We start from the raw sequence: 12,547 nt of genomic DNA, 5'->3' as shown, positions 1-12,547 counted from the left end.
TGTGGTTTATTTGAAAGTGTTTTGCATCAAATAAATGTCTATTGAACTAATTAGGTACAATGTTTTAGGAGTAATTAGAATTTGTTCTTCTTTCATTTAGCAGGCTTGAATCTGTATTTTCTAAACTGTTAGTATCAGCAATAATAGGTACAGTTTATAGCAAATTTTGCTGGTTGCATAACAAACTTTGCTGGTTACATAGCTCTTTTTTTTAAAAAAAAGATATTATTTATTTTTAGAGAGAAGGGAAGGGAGGGAGAAAGAGGGGGAGAGAAACATTGATCAGCTCCCTGTTGTACACACCCTGACAGGGCACCTGGCCCACAACCCAGGCATGTGCCCTGACCAGGAATTGAACCTGCAACTTTTCTGTTTGTGGGACAACACCCAACCAACTCAGCCACGCTGGTCAGGTCAAGGCCAGTTGTTCAGCTCTTAAAAGGCACACGCACATTTAGCTTATACTTCTGGATCAGACTGTCCTGAATACCACAGTTCAAGTAACGTAAATATTCACTAAGTCATTTTCAGCCGTGGTGACGTTAATGTTTGATTACAGGGTTGAGGCTGGGAAGAAAGAGTTAACTTCTCAGAGACTCATCTGCTCTCAGTGCCAAGGTGCTAATGTTATTTATTATACCCCTTCTTCAGTGGCTCTCCATTGTCTATTGAATAAAGTCCAGACTTCTTTAGCATAGCGTTTCAAAGCCTTTTATGACCTCGCTAGCATATTTTTCTGTTTCCTAGCCCTGCCCTCCCACAAAACCATTGTTCCTTTACGTGTGTCGAGCCTTCCTTTGCCCTGCTTATAGTGTTCCGTCTGCTGGAAGTTCTCTTTATTTTTTGTCTCTACCTGTCCAACTTCAGCTCATCTTTCCACGCCCCAGGTATAATGTTTCATTTTCCACGAAACCTTCTCTGTTTATGCTCAACCAAAAGTAATCCTCTCAAACCCCTTTGCACTTTGTACTTCTCTTGGGTTACTTACCGTATTCTCTTGTAGGGCTAATTGTATATATGGCAGATTTGGTCGCCCTTGGGAGATTAATTGTGCCTTGGAAGCTGGGCCCTTTTTAGCCATCACTCAGTTATTCCCCACACCCTCCAACTATTAATATTCACTCTCACATTAGGAGCTTAACTTATGCTCATTGGCATCTTGAAAGTCTCCTCAATTTGCTTTATCTTTTCAACCCAGATAGCCCTTTGAGCCTCCTGTTACCTGTAAGGGCTATAGAACAAATAGCTCCGAAACAAAAAACACTTTGCCCCGTGTTGATATAGTTAGTAAGTTTATGGTCTGAGAAAATCTGTGCCTTTTAAACCTCCGAGGGCAGGTGTATTAACAAACTACAGAGTTTTCAAATAAATGAAGAATTCCATTACCTCACTATTGCTGTTGATGAATTGGCCTCTGACGACACTTAAGCATCAAAACACACAGTTATTTTTAGGTGAGAGGCTGACATGAATAGTTTGATTAACTTTACGAAAAGTCTTATGAAAAGAACTGTTGAACTTTCCCCAGTTTGTTTCTGCTCGAAATATGCCCTATATCATAAAAAGTGACCAAATCTTTTTCCATGACCTGTTCTATATTGTCACAAAGTGTTATTTCTAAGGCACAAACTAGGTTCAGAGGCTACAATTTAGAATCACAGAATCAGCAAATCCCAAGGTTGGAAGGGACATTAGAGATCAGGTGGTCAGGTAGCTGAGTTTCCACCACACATTTATTTGCCCTTCGGAAATAGGCCATTCTCTACTTTTTGAGGGTATCCATTCCATCATTTGGATATTTAAAAACTCCTGGTAGAAAGTTTTGCTTTCAGAATTTAATGCTGAGTGATTCTTTCTCTTTCTGTGGCCCTTACATTGGTTCTGAATCTAACTCTTTGACAGTGTAATCACTTTGCTACAATATTTAAGGCAACACTCCTGTTTTCCTCCAGGTTAAATATTTTTTGTCTCTTCCTTTTGTCTCTTAAAAATACAGTGTTCAAACTATAGACAGAATTTCAGGTAGTCTGATCCGTGCTGAGTTCCTACTTTATCTCACTTAAATCTCACTTTATATATTGAAGATAAACTGTATTTCTGGTATTGTGGCTAAAATCACATTAATTTGGGGACAGCCTCACCTCTCTTGCCTCCCTTCAAACATACTATTTATTAGTTAAGCCCGTAAAATGTTTTCATACATAGGTAGATATGACTCACCTATCCTGTGCCTCTACAGTTGTTCTTTTAGCCCCAAGGGCAGGACCTTAGATTTACTCGGGTTCAAATTCGTTCTCTCAGACTCAGCCTGTTAAAACAGCCTGTTGAAGTATTTTTGGTTCATGGTTGGGTCATCCAGCATATCTGTCTTCTTGCCCAGCTTCTTGTCATCTGCAAATTTGATAAGTGTGTTTTCTTTTCTCCATCTGAGTTACTGAAAGAGATGTTGAGGCAGGCCAGGCTGGAATCATTCCATTGTACCATGGTGTTGCTAGTAGATGTTAATGGGCAGGATTAGTTCATGGAGATAGAATTGTCAGTGTCGTCTGAATATTCCACAGTAATCACAGGAATTGTCTTTAGGTAAGTAATCCTGATGTCACTGCTTAGTAACTATTGGATGAGAGATAATAGAAATTTAAGTGTGGTCATAAGAATGAGATTAGCAAATAGCTTGGAAAGTTGATGACCCTGTTTATATTCTTATATATTATTACATATACTATTGTATTTATTAATAAAATGTAATTCTTTATTTTTATGTAAAGTCTTAAGCAGACAGCGCCCTCTGGACTGATTAAAGGCAAGGTGGTATAGGGGAAAGAGCCCTAAACTTTGTCCTGAGTTTAGTCATTTATTTATTTGGCGAATATATATCAAGCGTCTACTACACTTAAGCCCTGGAAATACAATGATAATAAACAACCAGCCTTGATAATTGCCTTCAATGGAGCCACATTCTAAGTGGGGAAACAGTTTGATAATTACACAGATGAAAGCATAATACTTTCTGTGATTTATATTCTAGACAAGTGCAAGTCACATATTTAGTATAACAGTTTCTACTAGCTCTCTTAAAAAAGGAAAAATGAACTTAATTTCAATAATAGGTTTTATTTAATGCAATATATCTGAAATAACATTTCAACATACAAGCAGTGTAAAAATTTTGAGATATTTATATACTTTTTCTTGAATTAAGCTTTGAAATCTTAAACTTACACCCATCTCAACTTGAATTAGCCCTTTGTAAAGTGCTCACGAGGCCACGTGTAGCCAGTGGCTTCCATACTGGACAGCACAGCACTTTACCTGCCTGTGCAGACTGCTCTGTGGTTGGGCAGACTGCTTGCCTTCTGCAGGACTCCGTCTTCGTCAGTAAAAGGAAGGTTTCAGGCTGACTTCTCTTCTACAGGCAGCTCCTTCCATGTGTGAGGGAGCCTTCGGAGCTTTCTGAGTCGTGCGTGTCTTGGTCTGGGTGGTGCTCACATGGGTGTGAATAATATGAACACTTACAATTTATATACTTTATGGTATCTCTGTTACAACTCAGTAAAAGTCTTTTTTTTAGATTTTATTTATTTTTAATAGATATTTTTACAATATCTTTATTGTAAGATTTTATTTATTTTTAGAGAGAGGGGAGGGGAGAGAGAAAGAGAGGGAGAGAAACATCAGTGTAAGAGAGAAAACATCGATCAGTTGCTTCTCGCACACACGCTGACTGGGGACTGAATGTATCACCAAGGCATGTGCCCTGACCAGGAATTGAACCAGCGACCTTTCACTTCGCGGGATGATGCCCAACCAACTGAGCCACACTGGTCAGGGCACCTCAGCAACAGTTTTTAAAAAACCACTTCTAATGTTTTTATTCTGTGCTCTGCTGAAGTCACTCAGATGAGCTGACCTTCAGTGGAAATATATGATGTGAAAAATGCAAGCAGCCAGTGACTCTCTGTCTTCTTCCCACCCAGGATGTGCCTAGTGCGAATGAAGCAGGAAGGCCGGACTGGGAAATACATGTGTCGTATCATAGTTCATTTTATGTGGGAGGATGTCGAGCAGCGCGGCAGAGTCATGGGGGTAAGTGAGTGCTGTCGGATGTGGTCCTGGAAGCCCCAGTGAGAGGTTGAGTTGAAGTTTGATGTATGCTAGAATGGCCTTGCTTTTATTTTATTTTCCAGTTATAGTTTACATTTAATATTATTTTGTATTAGTTTCGGATGTACAGCATAGTGGTAGACAATTATACACTTTATATAGTGGTCCCCCTGAAATTTCAAGTACCCACCAGGCAATATACATACGAGAGGGGGCCCCAAAAAACCTGAATTATCTTCTGAAGGGTGGGTGCCTTGTAGTATAGGCTTTCCCACTAGGTGAGTATTCTAGGAACCCATCTGTATCAGTGTACCAGCTGGTGGTGTTGTGAGAGGCTGTGTTTGGCTTTAGTGAATTTTTTGAAGACTCTTTCAGTACATTTGTCCATTTCATCATGGGTGATTTAGGAGTGCACCTGCCCACACTATGCTGAGTGTTCAGTTTTTGACCAAAAACAGCATGACCCCTGTGCCCCACCCTCCATATTCATCTAATCTCACCCTGAGCAACTTTTTTGTTTCCCCGAATGAAAAAAGTCCTTAAAGGGAGACGTTTTGCTGATATGGAAAAGATGAAACAAAAAAACAGTAGAAGCACAAAAAGGCACCAAAATCAATGAATTAAAAAACTGTTTTAAGCAGTGGAAAAACATAGGTGTATTTCAATAGGTGTATTGCATCAAATGGAGAGTATTTTGAAGGTGACTGAAGTTTAAACATGTAAGAATAAATGCACAATTTTTTAAAGATTGTGTTTACTTATCTTTAGAGGGGTAGAGAAGGAGAGAGGGAGAGAAATATCAATGTATGGTTGCCTTTCTTGGGTCCCCTGCTGGGAACTGGCCTGCAACCCAGGCATGTGCCCTGACTGGGAATCGAACTGCGATTGTCTGGTTTGCAGACCCATGCTCAATCCACTGAGCTACACCAGCCAGGGCTAAATGCACAATTTTTATAGATAAATTTTATTTTTTGGTCCCTCATAGTTATAACAATATCATTGACTATATTCTCTATGCTGTACTTGACATACTCGTGATTATTTTGTAATTACCAATTTCTTAATTTCCTTACCTTTTTCACCCATCCCCTCAATTCCCTTTCCCTCTGGCAACTATTATGCCTGTTCTCTTTATCTTTGTTTCTCTTTTGTTTATTTATTTTGTTCTTTGGGTTTTACATATAAATGAAATCATATGGTATTTGTCTTTCTCTGTCTGATGTATTTCACTTATCATAATACAAAGTCCATTCATATTGTTGTGAATGGTAAGATTTCATTCTTTTTTATGGCTGAATGATATTCCTTTGCATATATTTACATTGTTTTTATCCATTCGTCTATTTGGGGGCACTTGGATTACTTTCATAACTTCACTATTGTAAGTAATGCTGCAACGAACTGTACAAATAATGCTACAGTGAATTAGTGTTTTGAGTTTCTTTAGATATATACCCAGAAGTGGGATTGCTGGGTCCTATGGCAGTTCCATTTTAAATTTTTCAGGGAACCTCCATACTGTTTTCCATGGTGGCCGCACCAGTCTGTGTTCCTACCAACAGTGCATGAGGGTTCACTTTTCTCCACATCCTTCCCAACATTTTGTTGTTTATTGATTTGTTGATGATAGCCATTCTGACAGGAACAAGGTACTATCTCATCATGGTTTTAATTTGCATGGATTCATTTGATTAATTACAGAGCAAAGCTCTCTCCGTAGATTGAGAGGTAAACAAAGTGTATGGATGTATTATAAGTCATACATGTTTATAGAATAACATGATTAGTGACATTGAGCATCTTTTGATACAGCTATTAGCCATCTGTATGTCTTTGGAGAAGTATCTCTTTAGGTCCTCTTCCCATTTTTAAATTGGATTGATTGCTTTTTTGGTGTTGTATGAGTTCTTTCTTAGTTTTGGATATTAACCCCTTTTTGAATGTATCATTGGTGAATATCATCTCCTATTCAGTGGGTTGTCTTTTTGTTTTGTTGATGGTTTCCTTTGCTGCGCAAAAACTTTTTAGCTTGATGTAGTCCCATTTTGTTTATTTTATTTTATTTTTGTTTCTCTTGCCCAAGGAGATATGTCAGCAAAAATATTGCTATGAGAAATGTCATAGATTTTACTGCCTAAGTTTTCTTCTAGGAGTTTTATGGTTTCAATTCTTACATTTAAGTCTTTAATCCATTTTGAGTTTATAGAATGGCCTTGCTTTTAGATAGAGGTGAAATGCAACTGATGCAAATAGTAATTCAGCTAGAGTCACTTCTGCGTCTGCAGAGACTGATGTGCCACAGACACTTGATATGTTTCCACGTATTATCGAGGTTTGTCAGTGTGAGGACATCCTGTGTACGGAGATGGGGTTATTAAACCCAAGTCATGGTGGTTGGAGGGATGGATTTGGTGAACGAATGGAGGAAATCAAATAATAACCCAGCTTAAGGACACTGTGCTTTGACACTGATTTCAGGGTTTGAACCAGATCTCCTCTAATTTAGTTTGGATGAAAAGGCCTTGGTAAGGGGCCTGCAGTATCCTCAGGAACTGAAAAATAAGCTCCTTGATCACTGACAACCTAGAATACTCTGGCAAGTTATCTACTGAAAAGGCACATTAGTGCATTTAATATTAACCTGAGAAAGGAGAATATATAGTATTTATATAACATAGAATGACAACAATGGAAAAATGAAACCAAAGCATTAGAATACAGTTGGTTACATAAATATACTCTCTTCCTTTGTGTATTTTGTGTATTTCATGTGTCTAGACCATGTTTTAGTAGATTGTAGTTCTTTGTTTTTTCTCATTTTGTTGCCTCGCAGCTTTGAAGCATCTAAAGTAAAGCAGAATCATCATACAGGGTCACAAAATGGGTTAATTTGTTTTCTTTTATTACAGAGCAAAGCTCGCCCTGCAGATTGAGTGGTAAACAGAATTTGTGGCCGTATTATAAAAGCCATAAATAGAATAAAAGTCAAACAGTAAAAAGCATTTAATGTAAAAAATAAGTGTCTTTTCCCTAGTTCAACTTCCCAGAAGTAATAACTGTTAACAATTGATGAGTATCTCTCTAGTTGTTTTCTATACAAATACAGATGTATAACTCTATATTCTTTTCACATAACATAAATGGGCTTATATACATACTGTTTTGTGTCTTGGCTTTTTTTTACTTAATATATACTAGATATGTTTTTACTTTAGAATTGTTTTCAAAATTCAAAATATTTTAATTATATTTTATTGATTATGCTGTTATAGTTGTACCAACTTTTCTCCCTTTCCCCTCTCCATCCAGCACCCCCTACTCCCTCAGGCAATCCCCACACCATTGTTCATGTCTATAGGTCATGTGTGTAGGTTCTTTGGCTACTCCATTTTCTGTACTGTACTTCACATTTCCATGGCTAATCTGTAACTACCTATTTCTACTTCTTAATTCCCTCACCTCTTCACCCATTCCCCCATACCCCACTCCTGTTTGGAAACCATCAAAATGCTCTCTGTATCCATGATTGTGTATCCGAGACCTCTGAATCCAAGAACAGAGGTTCTTGTTTGTTTAGTTTGTTTTTTTAGATTCAATTTTTCATAGATATGTATTTATTGCCATTTTATTGCTCATGGTTTTTATCTTCTTCTTAAATAAGTCCCTTTTCCTTAAATAAGTCTCTCTATATTTCATATAATAATGGTTCCATAATGATGAACTCCTTTAGTTTTTTTCTTGTCTGGGAAGCTCTTTATTTGCCCTTCTACTCTAAAGACTATCTTTGCTGAGTAGAGCAGTCTTGGCTGTAGGTCCCTGCTTTTCATGGCTTTGAATATTTCTTGCCAATCCCTTCTAGCCTGCAAAGTTTCTTGTGAGAAATCAGCTGTCGGTCTTATAGGAATTCCCCTGTAGGTAGTTGCTTTTCTCCTGCTGCTTTTAAGATTCTCTCTTTATCTTTAACCTTTGATGTCTTAATTTTGGTGTGTCTTGGAATGGGCCTCTTCACATCCATCTTGTTTGGGATTCTCTGTCGCTTCCTGGACTTGCATGTCTATTTCCTTCACCAAATTAGGGAAGTTTTCTTTCATTATTGTTTCAGATACATTTCTAATTTCTTGCTATTTCTTTTCTTCTGGCACCCCATTCATGCAGATGTTGGAGTGCTTGAGGTTGTCCCAGAGGCTGCTTATACTAACCTTTTTTTTTTAAATTCTTTTTTCTTTTTTTTGTTCTGATTGGTTGGTTTTTGTTTCCTTACGTTCCAAATCATTGATATTTGATTCTCAGCTTCATTCACTGTACTGTTGTTCCCTGTAAAATTTTCTTTATTTCAATTAGTGTATCCTTTGTTTCTGACTGGATCTTTTTTATGCTGTTGAGGTCCTAAGTTCCTTGAGCATCCTTATAACCAGTGTTTTGAACTCTGCATCTGATAGATTGCTTATATCTATTTTGTTTAGTTCTTTTTTTAGTGTTTTGATTTGTTCTTTCATTTGGGCCGTATTTCTTTGTCTCCTTATTTTGGCAGCATCCCTGTGTTTGTTTCTGTGTATTAGGTAGAGCTGCTATGACTCCCTGTTTTGGTAGAGTGGCCTAACCCTAATGTAGTAGGTGTCCTGTAGGGTCCAGTGGCATAGCCCCCCCATTACCCAAGCTGAATACTTGAGGTGCACCCTTCGTGTGGACTGAGTACACCCTCCCCTTGTAGTTGAGCCTTGATTGCTGGTAGGTCAATGAGAGGGATTTTACCCAGGTTGCAGGGACTGGCTGTTACCACTGACCACCAACCTCTCCTCTCCGTGGAGGATCAGCTGTGTGGGGGCAGGGTGGTGGTGCTCCAACATGGTCTGTAGCTGTCCACTGGGTGGTGCACAGGCTCTGGGGTGGTTCAAGGCATGGTTTCCTGGGTGGTTCAAGGCATGGTCAGCCCTCAGCTGTGTTCTGCCCATGGCCACTGTGCCTAAGCTATAAAGCAATCTGAGATGGCTGCTACTTATGCTGGGTTTGGAGATTCCCAGGCTAAGCCAAGCTGTGAATCTAGGCTGATTGCTGCTGGTGGTGGGCAGGGGGCCACTTAGCAAGAGATGTGGGGGCTGGGGGCTCACTGAGGCTGGCTATTACTTGTTTGAGAGGATTTAGGAAGTTGTGAAACATGAGCCAAGGCCAGCCATTCATATGGAAAAGCAGCTTGGGTGGGCCCTTAAGTTGGGTAGGACTGAGTCTCCAGGTCAGGGCAAACAGTGTTAGCCAGGTCAATGGAGTCTCAGATATAGTAGCAGCCAGCTGGTTCTGTGGCTCTGTGGCTCTGTGGGGGGGAAGGTTCAGAAAAGGGGCAGTGACCTCTATCTGCCTTTCTTCTGGGAAAAAGCTATCTTCCAGCTCTTGCCTTGATTTCAGACACTTCAGTTTCTCTTTGTATGCCACTGGTGCCTTTCAAGCTGCTATCCCAGTGCTGGAGTTCAGAGGAAGTGAGTCTGAGTAAGTCTGTGTGTGGGTTCTTTAAGAGAAACTGCTTGGTACTCCAGAAGTTTCTTCCCCCTGTAGACAGAAGTTGTGGGGACTTACCTCCCTGGCACTGGAATCCTGGGCCGGAGGGCCTGGTGTTAGGCTGGGACTCCTCACCCTGAGGCATCCCTTCTACCAGCCTGGACGGATGTGGTTTCTTTCATTCTGTAATTTTCAGACTTTCATTCAACTCGATTTCTGATGGTTGCGAATGATGGTTGTTCTATATTTTAGTTGTAGTTTTGATGTGGTTGTGCGAAGAGGTGAGTCATGTTTACCTATGCCACCATCTTGACTGGAGCTGCCAACTGTTTTAACTAAGACTAAAATCCCTGTAATCATCAATCTTTAGCCTGGTCAATTATTTGCTTTCAAGAAGTAATTACTGTTTTACTTTGGTATATATCTTTTAAGACTTTTTCCTATGTTTTCTATGGAAAATTTGTAGTATTGAGTTTGTGTGTATGTATTTTATTATATATGATATCATCTTTTATATACTTACACACAATTTCCTCTTTTTCACTCAATGATATGTCTGGGAGATTTTTCCGTGCTGCATGGGAGTTTAGTGGGCAATCTTCACCCATGTTTTAATTATTGTAATTATTTTCACATAAGCCTAGTAGTTTCCTGTGATTACTCTATGCATAAAATTGTAGTCATTGAGAGTAACTTATGGACATGATGGTTGCCTACTGAGAGTCTGGATTTGGGGTCTTTTAAAATCTCATGTTTTCAGAGGATCTGCTTGTACAGGAAGCACAGTGGACATGGGTTCACCTATAGAACACTTCACTGGCACTTATGTGTCTTTCTCTGGGATAACAGACCGTTGCCATTTCTGTTCATTCTAAGAAGATGATATATCAGAGTTTTAGCTGTTGCCATTATCATCATCACCTATCTTGGAGTCAGTATTCATCTGTCTTTGTCATTGTGTTCTTTGGTTCCTCTTTCATTTTTTTCACTGTCATGCTTTCTGCTGTCTCAGCTGCCCAGAATGGGATCAGCAATCTTTAAGGTATTCAACCAGCCGAGTGTTCCACATGCTCTCAGATATTTACTGCTTATCTCTGTACATAGGGTAGTGTGGGCAGTCTCAAAGCATCCCTGTTTAAAGATTTTATTTATTTATTTTTAAAGGGAAGAGAAGGGAGGAAGAAAGAGAGGGAAAGAAACATCAGTGTTTGAGAAAAACATTGATCAGTTGCCTCTTTTTAAAAAAATATATTTTACTGATTATGCCATTACAGTTGTCCCATTGCCCCCCTTCATTCCCCTCCACCCTGCACTCCCCCTGTCCCACCATTCTCCCCTTTAGTTTATGTCCATGTGTCACAAGTTCTTTAGATTCTATATATCCCATACTGTTCTTGCCTCCCCCCTATTTTCTTTTTTTTTTTTAAATATTTTATTTATTTATCTTTTTAGAGGGGAAGGGAAGGAGAGAGGAAAGAAACATCAATGTATGGTTGCTTCTTGCGCATCCCCTGCAGGGAACTGGCCCCTGCTGGAAACTGGCCTGCAACCCAAGCATGTGCCCTGACTGGGAATTGAACCGCGATCATCTGGTTCACAGGCCCGCGCTCAATCCACTGAGCTACCCCAGCCAGGGCCCCCCCTGTCTATTTTCTACCTGCCGTCTTTGCTACTTATTCTCTGTACCTTCTTCCCCCTTCTCCTCCTCCCACTCCCCTGTTGCTAACACTCCATGTGATCTCCATTTTTATGGTTCCACTCCTTGATCAGTTGTCTCTTGTACGTACCCTGAGTGGGGACCAAACCCATAACCCAGGCATATGCTCTGACCAGGAATCAAACAGGCAACCTTCTGCTTTGTAGGATGACACCCAACCCAGTGAGCCAAACCAGCCAGGGCTCATAGCATCCCCATTTAATGAGGATCAGTGATACCTCCTGGCTAGCCAAAGCCTCAACTGATTGCCATGCAGTTACACGGTGGCTCTTCTATCAGTTAGCCTTGTTTTTCTTACCACTGTTGACTAAACTCTGCTGGAAGTTGGACCACTAGAGACATGTGGGCCACGGTTTGTCCCAAACCCGAATAGCTTCATAAGACATAGATTATTGACTTGTGGACCACAGGAATCTTTCAGTTGCCTCACCTCCATGAATTTCCTTTTGGACCTCCATCTATATCTCTATCACAGTGTTCAACACTTGGAGCCTTCTCCTGTATTACTTACAGTGTTTGCTCCTTCTGCTTGACTGTATGCTTTATACAATTGTGTTATCCACAGTTCTTTTGCTTATACCGTTATCATGGGATGAATAAATTGAACTTCAGCCTCTGAAATTGTTTTAAAGCCCACTTATTTATCAGATAAATCATACTTTATTTATTAGTCTCTGGTCCAGGTGTACACCCATGTAGTCCTCCTGTAAAAATTAGTCTTTCCTCCTTTTTCCTCTTCCATTTTATTCAACCATTTTTTCTATCTGAATTATTCTAGATATGATGCTGCCCTATAGAGAAGTGTGTTAGATCAATGTTTCTCAAAACTTTAACATGTCTAAAATTCACCTGGGATCTTGTTAAAATATAAATTCTGATTCAGTAGATTTGAGAAAGGGCCAGAGAGTCCACATTTCTAAAAAGCTTGGTGATGTCAGTGCCACTGGTAGAGTAAAGAAGGGGCAACCATGCTTTAAGTAGCAAGGTATTATTATTATTACTCCTCACCCAAAGTTATGTTTCATTGATTTGAGAGAGAGAGAGAGAAACATCATTGTGAGAGAGAAACATCTATTGGTTGCCTTCTGGGATGTGCCCCAACTAGGGACCTGACCCGCACCCCCAGTGCTCTGACAGGGACTTGCACCCACAACCTTTAGTATATGGGATGATGCTCCAACCAACTGAATCTTCTAGCCAGGGTGAATAGCTAGATTTTGGATGTGCATAATAATC

General features: G+C 39.7%; 1 protein-coding gene across 2 annotated transcripts in view; it reads left to right on the top strand.

Moving 5' to 3' along the window:
• UQCC1 (ubiquinol-cytochrome c reductase complex assembly factor 1) overlaps positions 1–12,547 on the top strand; it is a 101,071-nt gene that overhangs the window by 48,474 nt on the left and 40,050 nt on the right. For both annotated transcript variants that reach the window (XM_037043936.1, XM_037043935.1), the window contains exon 7: positions 3,978–4,086. In XM_037043936.1, coding sequence (XP_036899831.1) covers positions 3,978–4,086 — 109 coding nt within the window. The remainder of the gene's footprint in view (positions 1–3,977; positions 4,087–12,547) is intronic.

The sequence above is a fragment of the Sturnira hondurensis genome, unplaced genomic scaffold (genome assembly GCF_014824575.4).
Source record: "Sturnira hondurensis isolate 20B ecotype Veracruz unplaced genomic scaffold, ASM1482457v3 Scaffold0004136, whole genome shotgun sequence".
In the NCBI taxonomy this organism is placed as follows: domain Eukaryota; kingdom Metazoa; phylum Chordata; class Mammalia; order Chiroptera; family Phyllostomidae; genus Sturnira; species Sturnira hondurensis.
The sequence above is the reverse complement of the archived record's forward strand: the minus strand, read 5'-3'. Positions and strand labels throughout refer to the sequence as shown.